The sequence below is a fragment of the Poecile atricapillus genome, chromosome 9, assembly GCF_030490865.1.
Source record: "Poecile atricapillus isolate bPoeAtr1 chromosome 9, bPoeAtr1.hap1, whole genome shotgun sequence".
In the NCBI taxonomy this organism is placed as follows: domain Eukaryota; kingdom Metazoa; phylum Chordata; class Aves; order Passeriformes; family Paridae; genus Poecile; species Poecile atricapillus.
Window position 1 is genome coordinate 13364418 of NC_081257.1, and position 19637 is coordinate 13384054.

Consider the following 19637-nt stretch of genomic DNA (forward strand, 5'->3'; position numbering starts at 1 on the left):
TTCTTTGTTTGGATTTCCCTAAGCTCCGGCTCCCACGTTATCTCTTGTTAGGCGGCTGTGGACTGCTGTGAGCACTGGGTGCATTAATATGCAATGTTTTTCTGCTTGTAGTTTTTGAGAGCAGTAAGTAGCACAAGAGGTATTCATAAGCTGAAGAGTATTTGTGCAAGTGGGAAAGGAATGCATTGAATACATACCTTTTTTATTAATAAGGTTGACTGCACCTTTTTCTCTGCTTGACTTCGCAAATCTTGTAATTTTGTGTGTGGCATTCATCTTGTTTGGTTTGTTTAAATTAATCTCTTTTTGCCCTTGTACTTCCCATTTAATTCATGTTTGTAAAGCATTTAGGATGTGTAAAGAATGGGAAGCAAAGTTATTTTTGTTTGTTATTCTTACTGGCCTTGATCCTTCTTCTTGGAGCTGTCTCCCAGTTTGTTGTGCCAAGGTCACCCCTACATGCAAGTCCACTGTCATTTCTTGTTTATGGCCGGTAACTTGTCTCAATAGAAATTTCTGCAGAAAAGGAGTGATAGAAGCCTGAAAAAAAAAGCCTTCCAGAACAATACGTTCATATTGATCTTCATCATCAATTTAAAGCAGACTCTGTGGGGCTGCACAGACTGATGTCACCTGGTAAAGGTGGGAAGGGATTTCTACTGATGGGGATGAGGAATTAATTCCTTGAGTTGGGATGCCAGGCTTGTCTGTATCCATGAGACTTAGGGATCACTCGCCTACCTTTGGAAAAACAGGCTGTGTTCAGGTGTTATCTCCAACCAAACCCTCTGCACTCTCAGCAGGAGTTAAAGATTCAGTGCCCTTTGATAAATGAGTTTATATGTCCTGGCAGGTGTCACTGACACCATTTGCTTTCTCCTGTAATGTCTTGGGGCTGTGTGTGAGCTATTGCCATGTGTGTAAGGGCAGCTTTGTTTGCCTCTAGTCACAGTCTTGCCAGCTACCAGCTTATTGCTCTAGCCAGTGCTGTGGGTATCTGTAGGAAGAACAGCTAGTGTGAAATGAACTTCTGGTCTCAAAAGATGTGTTTCTCTTTCAGAAGAATTTCTTGTCCCCATCTCCATAATTGAACTTTACAATATTCTTTACAATTTCATTTTCATTTCTTATCTAATTTGTTCAGTTCTGTATTCATCCCGAGCCCTTCTTGCAAACCCTTCCTCTCACAAACCCACTAATGCTTTCTTTGAATTTACAACATCTATAATCCAAAAAAGCAGTTTGCCTTTCAAGTCAGTAGAGCAGTACAGCAAAGCACCCAGTTCATCAAACTGTTGATTTAATCTTCTGAACCCAAGAATAATCCCCAGTGTAGTTTTCTGAAATAGGTTGACAAGATCCATCCAAATCATTCCTATCACTTCCAGTTGCTCAGGTTGCCTGTCTGGGGCTGTGTGGATGATACTCCCAGGTGGCAGTGGCTCTATCAGTCTCCCAGGGCACAGCCTTTGATGTTTAGAGAATGGAAGATGCTGTCCTGTGAGTGAATTAGATTTCTGAATTGGAGCAAACTGAAAAGGGAGCAAACGTGAAATCATCATCTGAACCAGCTCCAACCTTCCACCCTCTCCTCCTTTTCAGTTTTTCTTGGACATTAAATGTCACACTGGGGTAAGTGCACAACAGGGAGGGCAACATCCCTGATTTCTGCTTTCTGCAGGCATCCATTAGGGCTGAACAGCATCTTCAGAGGAGATTAATGCTCCTCGTAGTCTCCCTGTCTGCAGGGAGAGGTTCCTTCCTTGTTGCTGGTGGCCAACACACAAACTGACTTCCATACCTTGTGCTCAATTCAGCCATTTAATGGCTTTTTTTTGCTGAAAGCTTGTGAAGTTTAGTAGTTAATATACCTCAGTACACAGCTTTTAGAGATCAGATAAATTGATTGGTAATTTGATGAACTCAAAGAACATCTATAATAGGGTAACTAAAACGTGTTAGATGTCAGCACAGCCTCTATGCCTTCTCTGCAGTGTGTATGTTCTCTCTTCAATATGTGTTGACTGCTGTACAGTACATTACATCAAATTACAAGCAGCCTCTATGCAAACAGCAGCTAAGTGTTTGCTTCCTCTTCAGCCTGCACGATTAGTGCAGAGATGCGTTTGCAGTCTGTGTGCTGAAGGGTGAACTGTCAGAGCCTTACGGTGATTTTGTTTCCCTGGCATTTAGAGTATCTTTGCAGAGGGAGAGAATGATGCTTATGGGCTGCTTCATCTTGGAGGAATCCATCCTCAGGCTCGACTTGTGAAATAAATGTGGCAACGTGTGGTTTGAACTTAGTGTCTTAACACTGAATTTAGCAGCTGAATTTAGATAACAATCTGGTATCTGGTCTCATCAGTGTATCACTATGAAGACTTGTTAAAGGCAGAACAAAAAGACCTAGAATGTGATCTTGTCTCTTTGTTAGAACTCAACACTGGAGCATTTGTCAAGCCTAGTCCAAAAAGAGCAAAACAAGAGGTTCTTTTGTCTTGCTTCTGAGAGCTTTCCCCGTTATCTAATATTTCTGATACCCTCCCTTGGCATTTTTTATTCAACCCAATTTTCCCTTAATTTCATTCATTCTCTCGTTGCCTAATAGTTTAAATTTCTGATTCCCCGCCTCTTTGTGCTGTTTACATGCTTGTTTATAAGCAGGATTGGTATTTATAAATGTGTGTATGTATATTTACATAGAAAACACTGTTACCAGTAAAACCAGTGTTACTTTTCTAATGGAAAGCAGCACTTGCACACCCCCCTACCCCCCCAGGTGTGGACACACACACTGTCTGTCTCTCACCTGTTGTTCCTGAGGTGCAGTTGTACCTCAACAGCAACTACATCACCCTGCTGCAATAAATACCAGTGCTGCCTGTTATTTCCATGTAATTCACCAGCCAGTGTACAATTAATTTCTGGCCCTGTTATTGCACTATTGGCTATTTTATGAAGCTGTAGAGAGTTAGCACAGTGAATTGATTAAATATGTTCCAGACCTTAGGCTGGATTCTGTGTGTCTGCTGGGATTTCAATGATTGAAGCTTGTGCTTCTCTTGGGATATTCCAGATTTAGACTTAGTCTGGGAAATTGTTTCAGGTAGACAAAACTTCCCTGTGTGAGGAATTTACTTGCCTAAGAGCCTGACTTTGGGGAATCTGAGATTTCTTTTCAGCTCACAGTGGTCCTTCTACATGTGGCAGGAAAAGGGCATTACTGTTGTGACTTAAAAATAAAGCCAACACTGGGATTCATTTTGAAAAGGTCCTTAAAATTATGGCTCTGCCCATACAGAATATGCTGTCATTATGTTAATGGAAAATATGGCTAATAATTACTCTATAAATTGACTCCCCAGAACATCTCAAATTTGTGCTGAATTAAGTAGTCCAAAGATCAGACTTTAAAAAAGAACTACTCCATATTTACAGCGGCTGTACCTTCTGAAGTGTTTAGTAGTTTACTGTGGGTGTGTTAAATACATGTTTCATGACAGCCTGGGGCCACTTCTCTGAAGGTTTTTTCCCCATCTGCCAGTCATTTTAAAGAAACATAAATAAAAGAGCTACTCCAATTTCTTGAACATATAATGCACGTTCCCCAGAGACCAGGGTGACTCAGAAGAAGCTTGTAAATAACATGTTCAATGTTTTTAAATAGATGTGCACCATCAGGCTCGCAGTGAGGTCTTCAGCCGCTGCAAACTTGCTTTGCCTGTCGCAGAATCTCCTGATTCCATGATGATGAGGGGTGGATTTTTGTTTGGTTGGTTTTGGGGTTAATTGGTGGTTTGCCCATACATCCTGCTGCCCCAAGGATGATCCCAGCTGTAGTTTGCCATTAAACACCTTGTCTCAAATGAAGATTTCCTGGCTCACCCATTTGCATTTTAGCCCCATTGTAAATAAATATGAAATCATGGCTAATTTTGTTTTGTTTTAGTTAAAAATAGTAAATATACATCTCAGATGCAGTAGAACCATCTGGGAGCTGAACCCTGACGAGTGTGGAGAGGAGGTTGCCCTGGCAGGTGTTCAGCAGTGGAGTGGCCAGCAGGTAAAAGATGTTGCCCTGCACAGGAGACAGCAACAGAGAAGAATGGCCACAGAGCTGGGACACACTGAGAGGCTGCTGAATCTGTGCCCATCTCCAAGAGGCCACAGAGAAGCAAGAGATGGGAGAAGAAAATGTGGAAGCTGAGATAAAGCTCTAAGCCTCTGGCTTGAGAGGGCTTGTAATAACGAGGTTATTTTATGAGAAGAGCTAGCTTTTCTTTTCCTTCCCAAATACTGCATTTCAGGTCTTTTAATAAGAAAACCAGTTTAATTCCTTCTCCTTTCTTCTCCATCCCCATTCTTCTGAACAGAAGCCAAATTTTTTCTTTCATAATTTAAAGCTGCAAGGTTGCTTTGAGCTTGCATGCCTGGGTCAGTTGAGGAGTGCCTGGGTTGTGGATTTTTTTTTTTCCCCTAGAGATGTCTCATGATGTACTGGACAGTAGACAGAAATCATCTAATTTGCCCTGACATGCAGCAAGCTTTGAACTGGCTGGACTGTGGCTCTTGATCAGAGAAGACGACTCACATGGGTGTGTAAAAATGTGTGCCTGTCTGAGCATGTATATGCATTTTTTAACCTCATTTTTCATAATAGCTATGTATACTGCAGAATTTCCTTTGGCTCTTTAGGGAATTAAATGTAGTGTATGAGACCTTTCACCTTTAGGTCGTTTGTTGAGATGCAGCTTCCGTTCGCAGCAGCAAAACACCATTGCTGCCTGATGGCTAATCACTCATTTGTGAGGCACTGAGATAACTCTTCCTTCAGTTAGGGACAAGGGCTTGTTGCAGGAAGAAGAAAAAAAAAGAATCCCCCATAATGGTGTCCTAACTATCAATTTCTGTGACAGGCACAGGGCGTCCCAGAGAGGAACACAGCATTTGTTCTTACTGGCTGAAAGCAGAACAGTGCTGGGTTTTAAGTTTGTGTGTTCATTTGTTCTGTGGAGAGAGGATTTACCTCCAGGTCTGAAGTGTTTGTGGTGTTTGCTTTTATTCCCTCCTGTTGTTCCCCAGCAAAAGCTGTCCCTTCTTTGTGTTCCTGTTGTCTGAGCTCAAACTGTGTCCACTTGAAGAGCTTGAATTTTTTGCTTGGTCTTGTCCAGATATAGGTGAAATACTGATACTTTTTTTTTTTTTTGTGAGCCTGAAAATAATATATATTTATAAAAACACTGTTTCCCACGCTTATTTTCTTACAGAGTTTATCAGCTACAGTGACAAGCCCCTGATAATTACGATGCTTATACCAAAATGTTTCTACTGGAACTTTAAGACTACCTATATTTCTTTTCCATTTAATGCCAAGTTCAAGGTCTGTTGGTGCTTGTATTCTATAATCCTTACTGTTAGAGACTGTGTTTAGAGATAAATTCTGAGTAGACTTAGCTTGCATCTATGGGTGTGTGGTACACTGTGCATGTGACATTCTTCCATTTGTGTCCCTGAGCAGCCTTGGCAGCAAGGCATTGTGAGATTTTTCAGGTTTAATAAGTAATTATTCCTATTATTGTTGAATGGGCTAAAAGTGAGACCTGCCTTGTTGCCTTTCCCCTGCCTGGATTCTGTAGTGAAAGTACCACAACTGAGCTGGTGGTGCCCAAAAGCTGCACGAGGCCATGGGTGACATCCTGCCCCAGGGCTGTGTTTGGAGTGGTCTCTGCCAGAGTACAGGAATGAAGGAGTTGTGTGGCTGCTCCTGCTCTCTGTGGGTGTTTGATTTTCATGTTAATATTTACAGCTTAATAGCTCTGCTGTGAAAATGCCTCTCTTTATTGATGGGAGGTCTGTGGTCCTTCTGGGCTTCTCTTTGGAGCCTTCCCTCTTTGCCAGCTGCATCTCTTCAATGCCTCTTTAGAGGAGGCAAAACAGCTGCATTAAAAAACAGGTGAAAGAGAAGATTGCTAAAAGCAGAGAGAATGAGACTGTCAAATAATTGCTTACAAATATTTTCTGATTTCTTTCTTATCCCTTCTGCCATCCTTTCTCCTTTGTCCTCCTTGTGGTTTATTTTTATCTTAGGATAAACATTGTATTTATTTTCTGTTTGCTGTGTGGTGAATTTCAATTTTTTGAATAGCAAAATACATATAAAAAGATACTAGTATTCCTTTCTCTGGAATAACTGATGTCTTGCAGGGAGTACTAGAGGTTATGTGACAGTGGTATTGTAAAGGCAGGCCAAAGGAATCTGTGTTAATCTATTTTCTTTTTCTTATTATGAATGTTTTGTTTTATATTTTATTTTCCTTTCTAAATACTAATTAATATTTCTTTTTAGTAATAGCTTAATAACGTTTTTTGCCACCTGTGAAATACATTGGTGCTTTAAAATGCTTGTCCAACTGCCACTAATAAGGGAGAATGACATAAAATTATCCTTTGTAATACTGTTTTTGAACTGTGGAGCTGGGAACTTTTTACAGGTATTCATTAACTGAGGTTTCTTCTAGCTCACTGGAAGATAAGTGATTGTCCCCACTTTAAAAGTGAAACCATAATGCTTAAGGTTAGTATTTTCTATAATAGCTTTTGTCTCTTCCCTTTTTGGTTGTCCAGGTATAGTGTATTTCTTCAGATGTGCTGATTACCTGTAAGTTGAGCTTGAAGTTTTGAATAATGAGCTCCTGAGCATCTCCAGACAGATCCACGAGCCAGCAGGCACTTCTGAAAGTGTGGATTTGTCTGTGTCATTAACTGTGTACAGTGACCTGTGAAGTCCTAGCGGTCTTTTTTGGCTGTAATCGTTAAACCAGCCTCTCCTACTGGATAAAATGGGAAGAGAGCCTGCAAGCACAGTAAGAGAACCTTGACTGAAAATACAAATATCTTCAGAAAATGCTCTGGGAGTAATAGTAATAAAGAAAAAGTACAGTGGCAAAATAAATTGCTGCTGATACAATTTTTCTTCCTCTCTCAAGTTTGCCTCTAGTATGGCAGTTTTTCTCCCTTCGATAAATAAATGCAAAGATGGGAATTGCTGCCAAAAACTGTCACATTTCTGGAACTTTCAGCCCCTGATTATTCACATTAAGCCTCTCCCCCCCCAGCAGTACAGTATTCTGAATATGTACACCCACCATTCTGTCAGATCTGTGCAGTCTGTGTCTGGTTCATCTTCTGTGTCTTTGATGTGCTCCATAACGTAGGCAAAGAGAGGTCTGATAGTCTCTCTAAAAACCTGACAGTTTGTGTGACAATCTGTCCACGAATCCACAGGCTTCTTGTCAACCAAATGAGCCTTTGAATATCAGAGGTTTCAGAACAGCGCTTGCAGCATTGCATATGCACCAAGGGGAGAGTACAACAGGCTTCCTTGTAACCTGAGAGATGTCTGCCTTTTCCTTAATCATTCCAGGGACATCTCATCATTGCTTGTTGGCTGGTTCTCAGCCCCACACATGTCGGGGTTATTTAGCAAAGCTTGATTTACTGGAAACTGCACATGGAGAATAATTTGTAGTTGGGGGTAGAGGAAAAACCCTGGGAGGGGGTGGAACTTCCAGTCTTTGGCTTACTTCTGTTTTTCACTGTTTTTTTGTTTGTTTCTTATAGTGACTGTCTTTCCTGCAGTTCCTTTACCCATGCAGGTGTATGGATGTGATGCATTATCTTCACTATTCTCCAGCTCAATTTGGCATCCTGTTGCCTTGGGCTCCACTGTTCTGCCTTCCTCTGGGAAGCCAGTGTATTGCATTCCTTAGCTACCTGTTGTGTAAAAGGATGGGGTCATGAATTTAACTTAGCTTTTTTTTTTAAACTGGGACAGGAACTGTTAACTGGGCCAGCTGCTGCAGTTTATAAATGGGACTCAGGGATATTCTCAGCAGAGAAAGATGGAAGTTTTATCTGCAGCATGACTGTCCGAGGTGGTGGGAGTTTTGTTGGAAGCTCTGTCAAATACCAGCTTTGGCATGACAGCATTAAACCTTAGTTAAAATGTTCCTTCCTTCCTTCCCAAAATAAGCTCCTGTGACAGGCCTGACAGGGGAATGTGCTTCATATCTTTTTTATTGTATGACAAGTATTTGATGGCTGCCAATTTTGTTTGATGGGGTTTTTTTCCCCTCTTTATTCCCCCTTGAAAGTGCTGGTCAGCCTTTGAGTGAAAGTTCCACCTGCATTTCTTAGCACTCTTGATATTCTGGCAGTTTCCTTCTTTCTTCTCTGTTTCCCTTAGCATTGATTCTCTCTTCCTGTCACTCTCTCATGGACAATGCCCAGTTGTTTGAAGCAGCATCTTGTGATCTTGGAGTTCATGCTGATAGTGTGGTGGATCTACTGGTAGGACCAAGTACCCCTGCAGGATGAGTTGTGCAGCTGCCTAGCACAGGTGCTGGGATTTGGCAGGCGGTGCTGTGCCCTTCATGCCATGGGCACCACGTTATCTGCGCACGTCAGCCACGTGCAGGACTTCTCTGAAGCAGATGCTGAGAACTCTTGATGTTTAATCGATGCCTGGGAAGCCTGTTTACCTGCACTTGTCAGGTGTAATTGATTTGGGCATTTACTGTGAATTCCTCATCTTAGCTAAACTTCCAGCTGGGAGGAGAGCAGGGTGAGACTCCCCTACAGCAGTACTGGCATTAATCTGGGCCTTTCACGATGGTGTTGCTGTCCTTGTCAGAAAGCCTGAGTTACCTGCTGGAATTTTATGGCCTTTCTCTTTGAAGCTGCTTTTGCTTTCCAGAGTTTGTTTAAAGAATTGGCAATGCTTTGTTTGTAGTCTTTCAGAAGGGTGTGCTTTAAAGCAACCTCATATAAACGCAGTCTTTCTTTGTCTTTTCTCCTTCTTCCCCTTTTAATTGTTTCTGTAGAAATAATTTCTTTTTTGCTGGTTGCCTTTCTGACTTGAAGATAACATGAGGCTTTTCTGCATGTTTCCAAAGAGGCACTTGAAGCTTTTGGAAGTCCCTAATACCATTTTGCTGTGGGATACCTGTTTTTAATTAGACTCTTCCCAGGGTACCTTCACAGACAGTCTGACTGAGGTGTGGGATCACAGCCTGGGTCTGTAAACCCATTTTCACTCAGATGGAGTATCTCGGTGTGGGACCCTGGTTCTGGGAAGTCCTGGGATCCGAATTTTTATTTGAGTCACCTTGTGCTTTAGGGACTGTAGCTTAACCTTTTTGTGCCTAGTTTGTTATCTGCAGGATAAACCCAGCCATGTTCCTTCTCCCCAGCTCTGCCTCCCTCAAGCATTGTGGAGATAGGTGTTCCATGGGATTTTATCTTTGAGAAGCTTTCTAGATACGCTACAGAATTAATACTTTGCTTTCAACTCAGGATAATATTGCAGACATGAGAAAATCTGTTCAAAGAGGAATGTACTTCTGCTCCTAACTAGTTTAACTTGCCTGTGTTCTTACTGTGGACACTACTCTCTTTATGCTTTCTCTGAATCTTAATCCAAAATTTATGATCTCACAGCTTATTGCCGAAGGAAAGAATAGAATGACACAAATTCAATGCTCTCATTTCATTATTGGTCTCAGCGGGAGGAGTGGATGAACCCACACATGAACAGCAAACAACAGAGCTGTGTTTAGAAGTTGGCTTTGGCTGAAAAAAATCTTTTTTTCCCCATATCAGCAAGCTGTTTGTAGTTCCTTGCATCTTTTCTCTGTTACCTTTTAAGAAAAAAAGCATATGAATTTTCAAAAAAGCAGTTTAACCCTTAACTTCTGTGCTCTAGTAATATGCTCTATAGGCATGTTTCTCTTCCTCGTTAATTGGCTTTTATTTTTATGTGCACTTGATGGGAAGGAAGAAATGTGAATGATCTCTTTGAGCTAACTGCTTGCTGATACCAGCAAATGGGCTGAGCAGAAACACCAGAGGAGTGAGCTCAGGAGGTGAAGAGATTGTTTTTTGCAGCATATTCTGAAATTCCCAAACTCCCTGTTTAGGAGCAAAGCTGATAGCAGTGATTGATTGTGTGGGTTGATTTTAACACATCCATAGGGTCATCCAGTGAACAGATTGGTTTGGCTCATCTGCCTCTGTACCTGTGGGAGGGATGCAGGTACATGGGGTAATTTTTCAAATCTGTTAGGAGCTGTTTGCGTGAGACTTGCGAGTGGTGAGAATGAACAGCCTGATCTGCAGTGCGTGTGAAGCAGCGACCCGCTGAGGTGTGGGGAGCCTGGGTGTACCTTTGCTTCCCTGAGGCACTGCTGGGAGCAGAGGTGGCTCCTGAAGCTGGGCACTGACCGAGGTTCCTCTGGAGCTTCCCAGAGTTGCTCGTGGCAGCAGCTGCATCCAGGGCATGCGTGTGCTGCCTGTCCCCAAGAGCATGCAGGCAGGCCACAGTTGTGCTGCTTCTCAGGATGGTGTGAGATCTTATTTCTGGCTTCAGAAGCAGCTGGAAGCAGGAATTGGAATGTCTTCCAGCTGACACTTGATATGTAAGAAGTAATCTATGCTTTCCTTACCTGTTTCTCTCAGAAACTTGCGGTGCCCTTGTGGGGCACACCACGTATTGCCCTGCTCACAGCACTGCCTCTTGTGCTCTTTTGGGTTTGAGAGGGGCTTGCAAAGGCATTTTGCTGCAAGCTGGTGAGCGTGGATGTCAGGCAGGATGGAAGCAACACGTCTGTCAGGTACGAGGCAGATTGTACCATCTAATCTCCCGGCTGTCTCCGCAGCATTTGTCAAGGCCTCCACTGCCCTGCTCTGTTTCATCAGAGCTATCACTGGCATTCATCTAGGCTGGCAGCATTTCAACAGCTGTTAATCCTCTTTGTATCTTTAAACACTGTGACCACTGACAAGCTTCTATACTCTGAGGTGTCAGAATATCTCAAGATACCTGTGGTGGTGGTGGCTGGGTTTGTTGGTTTTAAATCAAGGCACCTTCCAATCTATTGACCCAGACTGAACCTGATGTAGAAATCTTTGTCCCAGTGTCAGGCTTTTAATGCTGCTGCTTGATGTTCACAAATAATTTCACCTAAAATCTGATTAATTTCAATTTCCTCATGCTTGTTTTGCTCAGTTTTCTGTTTTACATGTTACTGCAAGTAGCACATGTTTCACTGAAGTTGTAAGGAATGTGGTTTAATGTCAGTGTGAGAATGAGTTGGCAGGGTTTTCTCTTTATGTTTCAATTACTTTCCCTCCTGAAATAACCCTGAGAACTCAGTCTTCTGGTATAATGTTTTCTTACTTTCTTTGCTGTATGTTCTGGAAAGGGCCTGGGCAGTGTAGAGAGGTGTAGTAGGGAGTGCTGGAGTTTCTCTGCATGTTTGCAGCCAAGGAGGAATGCTGAATTAAAATTGCTCCAAATTTAGCTCTAAGTTTTAAAATTGATTCCCTTTGGAAGGGAATTTTTAGCACAAGAGTGCTTTGGAAGAGTGGAAAGCAAGGGTATAGCAGCAAATCTGTTGTAGAAAAACAGCAGGGTAAAGGAAAGTGGTTCTGTTGCACTTTAGGCTCTGGTTATGTATTTTTACAACTTCTTGGTGTTTTTATTATTTGCTACGAACCATCATTTAATAGCAGTGAAAAATCTTTCAAACTAACATTTCTTTGCTTAGTTTGTTTGTCCTCTCTGGAGAGCTCTCTCCCCACATGACAAAGCTCTAATGTTCTGAAGTTGACTCCCCTAAGGCTCAGCTTTATTGAGAGAAGTGAAACATTTTAGGTGGTTCATTCATTCTTTCTGTGTCTTTTGTTATTTGAGCCCTTTTGGTGTTCTTTGGTCATGTTTTTAAACTTATTTCTGCAACTAAGACTGCCAGGAGCTTTATTTAATAATAGTTGAGGTCTCATGTTCAACTTTTTCTTTGTGAGCTGCCATTTTATCTCAAGCATCAAATATTGTGAAAGTAAATTAAAAGCAGCGTTCATGTCTTGTAATTTCATGTGTAATGTTCTCTCTTTTACTGTACCACTGAATATCGTTTATGAAGATAAAGGACTTCACTAAGACTACAGGCAGCTCAGACTTTGTTTCAAGTGCAAATACCACACCTTGATCCTGCTGAATAGCCCTTGTGTGGAGGTGACCCTGCTGAAGTTTGGGGGAAGTGCTCGGGTGGTTCCTAGCATAGCTCCTCGTTTGTGACTGTATTATAAAGCCCTCAAAAGTTCTAGGCCACTAGAACTTTCTCTCCTGCCATAGTGTGGTGGGTAAACTTCTGAAAATGAAGCAGATCTTCTGTCTGAAGTAATACACGTGAGAACACTTGGGGAATTATTCTCTGTTAGTAGAAGCCCCGGATCACAGAACCGGCTGTGCCTGTGCCCATGCTGAAAGGCCCTTCTCTTGCCCGTTTAGACCATTTGTTGCTCATTTAATGTTTGAGACAACAGGAATGTGACTTTCCCAAGGTTGGAAAGGATCTTAAGGCCAAGAAAAATGTATTTTAAAAATCTGCTCGTTGAACAAACTCAGATTTAAATGGTAGCTCCTCTGTTTTTGTTACTTGGGGAAGCATTTAAAGGTACTGATTCATAGCATTAGAAATATTGTTTTATTGGGTTTTAGAGTTTTTGAGGGGGAGAGGTCTAAACCAACAGCAAGAGGCCCAGTTGGATCACACGGAAAGATGTTTCCTTCTTGTTTTTAAAACTCAGTAGCATTATCTGCAGGTTGAAGGTGTTCTGTGCCCCTTCTCAATCTTTGCATGATACCTGGTGGTTGTTTTGAAACCAAGTCTTTCCTCCTTTCCCTCACTGAGATTCTTGCCTCTCTGTTCAGGCTCTCATTTGCCTGCTTTTAGCGGCTTTAGAATTCAGAACTAAAGCCTGGGTTCCTTTCCCAGCTATTTTTGTCCGTGTCCATCGTTGATGTTGTTGAAGATGAACCTGACCGAAGTACTGGGCAGTTGAAGTCTCTCTAATAAACTAGGTGAGGTTGTGCCACAACCACTTTAATCGACAGTACATCCAGCAAATGATTCCATTGGCTGTTGTTCCTTTCTTTGGGTGGGTTAAACGCGACCTCGTGCTGGGTCTCACGTACAACATATTTGTTCCTGTTTTCCTCTCCCGCTGCTGTTTCACTGCAGAGTGCTGCAGGCTAATGGGATCTGACGGGACTACTTCCTATTGCCTGAAAAATGCTGAAATTTGGTACCTTGCTTTCTCTTTTTCCCAGTTTCTCTCATTCTAATATCTCAGATCCAGTCCCTTTGAGAAATCAGACAGTATGAAATATGAAAATTGCTTGGGTAGTAATTGGAGAAACGGTGAGACCTTTGAAGCCCAATGGAGATAACGCTTACATCTACTTATTCACATTATTTAATTTTTAATGGCAAATTTAATTAATGAAGCACAGGTCTTGTGGTTTCATGTGTGAATAAGTAACAGCAGGGAGCTGTAAGTCATGAGGTCTGTTTACAGGCCAGAGAAAAAGGCACCATTAAAAGCCGAACTTTTCAATATAGGAAGGAGAAAAATGGATTTAATAGCATTGAAGTTTGACCACTTTGTAACAAATAAGTAAACAAAAACATTAATGGTAATTTGCTGGTAAAATGCATTTTGAAGTGGTTAGTCCTCCATGGTTTCTCAGTTTTAATCTGTCTCCTAGGTCAAAGTTTGAAAAAGCAAAATCTGTTCTGTGTTTCTTTTGCTATGTAACATAAAATCAGGCACCAGAGATAAAACGCTTAAATATAGCACCTTGAAGCCTAGGCTCTGAAAGCCTTTATAAACCTTCCAATTAGCTGAGCTTCACACAACTTCAGAGATACAGGCAGCTGTTATCCCTCACTTGCAGGTGGAAAATGGTGACTTGCCCAAGATTGCACAAATGGCAGAACCACTAATAGAACTTGAGTTATATCTGTCTTTTCCTTTTTCCAACCACTGAACACTATGTTGGCTCATCCTGCGAAGGACCACAGCTGCATTTATGGGAAAATAAATGAAGAAGGGCAAGAATAATATTCTATATAAAATGACCAAATTTGGGGAGAGACGAGATAGCAGCTTGAACTGGCCCTAAATGAATAGCTGTCCTCTCTTTCAATACCATTTTGTCACATTTTTTGATTGATTATTGCATATTTTCTCCTTGTGCCTTTTCAGAGTGAGAGCCTTGCAGATGAGCTTTGAGTGAGGCAGTTGCCAGTGGAGTCCAGCAGCTTTGCCTAAAGCAGCGTTATCAGTGGTTTAGTGACACGAGACCTTGTAGTGCAGCTGCTGGGGGAGTGCAGCCATTCTCTCCTGCTGATTGTGCCTGGGAGGCTCCTCAGTGCAGCCCAAAGGAGGGAGGAATTCATCCTCTGCACTTAGCTACTGAGCAGTTGTGAGCTGAAACTCTTTCTGTGCAAGTTCAGGAGATTTTAATGCAAACCTCTTAAGCCCTGCAGCAAGACACTCAAGACTCTGTTTGGCAGCGCCTTGGCTGAGACCTGATACGCCTCCCTGTGTTGTTAAAAGGGAAGCAGCCTGCATAATTTTCTTTTAAAGAATAAGTAACATAAGTAGAAGCACTGAAATGTAAAATGGATTTTCCAATGCTAGCAGCCAATTTTGATACTTGCATGTCAGTAACTTAAAAGATACTTCACAGCAATTAATGAAAGGAGAGAACAAAACATGACCAAACTCAAAATAACTGTGCTGGAAACACCTTGTTTTTGTGGTTACATGGAATACATGAGCCAAAGCTCATGGTTGGTTGGTAGTGACCTTTTCCCCCTCTTTCCTTTCACAAAGGTGAACCTTGGAATGAAGGATGTGTAATAGCCTTGATGCATTTTGCTGAGAATAAAATCGACTCTTAAGTATTTCTGGGGTTCTTTGAACTGAATATTCTGTTTGTTGTTGGAAATTGTTATTAATTATAGAAGATGACTTTGTGACAAGATAAGATCTGAGACGCCTTTAATTTTTAGAGCTGAGCATTCTATTCTTTGTTTCAGAATGCAGAGATCTACAAGCTGACATCCGAGCAGTATCAGGAGGCAGCCGCCAAGGCAGAGGAGCAGATAAAGTGAGGAGCCATTTTTTTTCTTTTCAGCACTTCCAGTTGCATTTCATAACATTTTGTGTGTAGTTTCTGGATGTTCTTGTAAACAGAGTGTGAAGTTACCTCCTGTCAGGTACTGAGGGGGCTGAGGAGGTGTAAGCTGGCATCCTCTCTGTGCCAAGCTTAACGGAGTTTAGTATTAAGTTGATAGATCTTGCAAGGAAGGGTGAGGGAGAAGAGAGGGACTTTAAAAATTAATATTAAATAGGTCCTAGGGTTTTCAAAGTAGCAATGGAACATGTTTAATCTGTTCCAACTTTGACCCACTGTATTTAACCTATACACTGTAGGATTTGGCTGCTGCAGAGGGGTAGGAAGAATGGCACCACTTCAAAAGTTTTAATTGCCCGGGGGAAAAAAAAAAAGGTAAACAGTCTAAATCTCATCCCTGTTAGTTTCAAATTAGAGTTGTAATTTTCATGAATGCTTTCGTAGAATGGGTGCAATGATTTTTCTGGTCTTCTTTATTGGCCTTAGCACAAGAAGTGGACCCTTTAATGTTGCCTTTTTACCATGAGTATATATAGTGTTTAAATTATATTTGTATTTGCCAGTAGTGTTATATAACTAATTGTTCCACATACACTAACAGCTGCCCAAGAAAAAATATTTTCTATAATTCTTTAATATTAATGAGGCTAAAGCAATTACGTTGTCAAGAGCAGCACTCAGATCTCAGTTGGGTAAACAGTTGGCCAACATGCAATAAACTGAAGTAGCAGCATATGTAGTCCGGTTGGGTCCAATCCAGACTCTACAATACTTAATTGCATAAATAGATAATATAGTAGTGATGAATATATTAGTGGGGTGTGCAGTATATTGTGCTGTCTTTATTTAAAATTATGTTTGACTGCCAAAGCGTCACATAACCTGTTGTAATTTCACATTTTTGTTTGGACAGTCAAGCAATAAGTTGCTAAAGAAGCCAAAACAAGGCAGCTAACACATTGCTTGCATTTCCATCCTGTTGTTCGCAGCAGAATTATAAAATCTCTTTTAAAATAAAATTTTAAAAAATCATAGGATATAATGTTCTTATAGTCTTTGATCATTTGGATCATTTCTTGGATTTGCTTCTGCAAATGTGTCATCAATTGTTGTGAACTTGTGTAGTGGTGATTCATCCTTGTGACTTGGTAAAGGAAGCAACTGGGACCTGGTATTATGTTCTTCACTTACTATTACAGACTGTAACTACCTTATTTTTCATAGGTAGTCTGAAGGTTGGTTCCTGATGTTTCCCTTTCCTTTGGTCTGTTCTGTTTCTTGTGGAAACGAAGACTGGTAATGTGGGAAACTCAGGAATGTAACCATGTTTTGCAAAGGTTAGTGGCAGAGACCAACACAAATGCTAATGAATTATTTCTTTCAAGATTCAGAAAGTGCACTTGTAGTCTCTTAAGGGTTTCTTTCCCTTTTCTTTGAGCCTTTGTCATCTAACAGTCCCTGGCTTCTGGTCTCATTGTACAGTGTTCTGCTATTTGATGGCAATAAGAACTTGAGCCATTATAAAGGAACAGATTCCTTGGGCTGTCTTCTTTGCAGCAAAAAGAGCCACCTGCCCTAATGTGAATTTTTTGTGAAAAAGTAATGTGCCTGGGGGCGTCTTGAAAAGGGACAAGATGAGTGGTAAGAGTGAAACTGAGGGTGACGTTGAATATCATGCATTCTAGTTCTTTACAGCAGAAATTGCCAGCAGCAGCCAGGGTTGCACTGAGCTGAGCATTGGAGTTCATGAACTGGGACTGATAATGCCTTTTGATAATTGTACATGCAGGAGGAATCATTGCTTTCCCCCATCAGCCTGCAGTGTGTCACTTCCATCAGCATGCAGTGACTCTTTTCAGATTGTTGCTTTGTGTACAACGCACTGTACAAACAGTCTTAGTGCTGTGCCTCACACCTGGGTTGTGATATGGCTGGGACGGGGTCAGGGGAAGGTTCCTTCCTACACTGGCATCCATGCTTTATTGGTAGGACTTCAAGTCTGTGTGTTGTGAGGTTCTCTTGTTAGGCATCTTACATTCAAGTCTTTCTCCAGCCTGTTTATGGTAATAACCTACAAGATCCTTTGGCTTCAGTGGAAAGAATAGTTTGCGCATCCTGTTTTTCACTTTTGTCTTAGACATACAAGCACAGTGGGTTCTAAGATAGGTTAGACTGATTTATGCAGATCTGCCTCTTTGGTTCACAGGAATAAACTGACACTCCTGCAAAATTATGTGAAATAGAATATTAGCCAAAGTATGAATGAAGTACAGGCCTGCCTGTTTCCAATGCTGGGCTATGATGCCTCCTTAAGGAAAAGAAACCAGGAGTGGCATTTTCTTCACCTGCAAAGAGTCCGTATCCTTCACCATAGTGTCTCTTCCCGAGCTTCTGTTACCCCTGTTAGACTGTGAAGACGTGCTCCTGGCACTTGAGCCTTGTGAGATCAATCTGCCCTGTGTTTGTTCTCCTCTGCCACTGTGTATCAGCAGAACTGATGGAGGAAAAGGGAAATAGGGCTGGGGCTCTTTCCACAGTGAGTACCCCGTTTCAGAGTCCATGTGGAAGCGAAGAGAAGAAGTTTCTGAAACAAAACCCCAGTGTTTTCTTGGCATTTAATGACTTTTTAAATTCTTTTATCAACACTTACAGCTCTGCACAAGTGGTCAAGTGTTCTACGGACTGTTTCAACTCCTTAGTGGTTGTCAAGCATTGCAGGAGTTAGGAATATTGTACACCTTTCCACCAGTGATCCTTCACAGCATGCCTGCGAGGTAGGCAAGTAAACCTTCCTATCTCCCTTTGTATAAAACCAGAAGTGAAGTACTTACTGTTGAGCCTCGTATTAACTCACTGACACAGTCATTAGCTCTTGGTTTGCACTTCAAGGCTTGATGCCTGCATGGCCTGACTTGTGCAATGGACTTTGTTCCTCGTCTCTTCACCTGAAGCCAGCCTGCTCTCTTCTCCACATACCTCCTATCAGAGTGTCTCCTTCTCCTTTGTTCTGGGCTCTGTCCAATCTGTTTTATTTCCTCCCAGGAAAAAGATCCTAGCAACAAGACACCACTGAGCACAGCTTTCAGCACCTTAAGCAACTTGCCCTTGTTGCTTGTATGCTGTGGTGACTTGGACAGTTGCCATGGACATATTGTCTCAACTATGTTGTTATAATTGGTGCATTATTATTTTTCTCTTTTGTTAACCAAGAAAATTAAAGTCAGGGGACCTAGAACTTCCCCCGTCTTCTTTCCCTGTTTAGCAAACTGCGCACATCAGTAACCACCCACAAAGGAAGCAGCGTGTAAATAAAAAGCCAGTGCTCCCCGCCCTTCCCTTCGTTCCACATCCTTTTCTCAGTGCTCATAGAGCCATGACTCAGACTGGGTTTAGAGAAGACAACTTGCTAATCCCCTCCCTGCTACAGAGAATAAAATGGCATTTCATTCCAAGCTCTATTAATGCACTCGCTCCAGGGATAAAGCAGCACTCCCAAAAGGCAGTGGCCAAATTTTCTTTCTGTTGCGTTGTCTTTGTCTTCTTTTGAGTGTTACATTTAGATTAGCTTCTGAGGATTAAATGTTATTACAGTCCCTGAATCTGTTAAGGGGAAGGAAAAAAACATCAGTAAAGAGGTTATGGCTTAGTGCAGCACTCTAGATTTATCCTCAAAATGTTGATTTGGTTTTTTGGGGTTTTTTTTTTGTGATTTATTTTCTTTTGTGAAGGTTGTCTTATCACTTTTTTAAAAATTTATTTTTTTTGTAGTCGTTACTTTTGAATGCAAGAATTGGCCTGGGTGGGGGTGTCACTCTAAAAGGTAAAGCTGCAGGAGTCGGGTGAGGGGATTAGGAAGCTGTTAAAAGATAAAATTGTTCTGAAGCTGAGTTTCCCTCTGAGATCTCCCTATAGTTTTCAGAACTGTTTCTGAAGCTGCTTACTGATGACTGTTGCTTTGCATGTTGTGCTGAGAGGACTGCATATGCTTTATGCTGTTATCAAGGAGTGCATAAAGAATGTCAGTTTCTTATCCTGGTGGAGATCAGCTGTGAATCCAAGGCAGCTTTCCAATGGAGAAACTGCCAAAGAGATTTACCCCATATAGGACTTAAAATGTAAGAGTTTCATTTAATGGTCCTAAGATCTTTAAACTTAATGAACATGAGTATTTAAGGTGATTACATTAGAAAAACCAGCAAGTAGTAAGTATCCTCCTGGCTGAATGTGGAATAAGAAACCACACTGACTCAGTGAGGGTAGGGAAAGAAAGTTCATAGATGAATTGTCTGCTGACAACAGGGCTTGCTTTCAGTACTCATGGAAATGAAGATTTTATGGAATTGCACAAGACTTTATGAGGCTGATGGCCCCTCAGTTAGAATGGCAAGATCAACTGGAACCTAGAGAAACTACCCTTTTCGTTTCTTTATGTAGATATGGAAAGTTTATAAAATAGTTATGTGATGATACTTGAGTTTGTTAATCTTGAAGTCTACCATGAGGCCTTGGGTATTTCAACAGAGACCTGTGCCCAGGAGACAAGGTCTGAAAAAGTTATTATATGGACAGTTGTGAAGCCAAAAGAGAAGGG

The 19637-nt window shown here is 41.5% G+C and overlaps 1 protein-coding gene across 6 annotated transcripts in view; it reads left to right on the forward strand.

Annotated features, from left to right (window-relative positions):
- Nucleotides 1–19637, forward strand: part of CHCHD6 (coiled-coil-helix-coiled-coil-helix domain containing 6) — a 110393-nt gene that overhangs the window by 43307 nt on the left and 47449 nt on the right. For 4 of the 6 annotated variants that reach the window (XM_058844811.1, XM_058844813.1, XM_058844808.1 and 1 more), the window contains one exon: nt 17699–17820. In XM_058844811.1, coding sequence (XP_058700794.1) covers nt 17699–17820 — 122 coding nt within the window. Of the gene's footprint in view, nt 1–14948; nt 15020–17698; nt 17821–19637 lie in introns of all 6 variants that reach the window. The other 2 variants (XM_058844810.1, XM_058844812.1) reach the window with 1 other exon arrangement.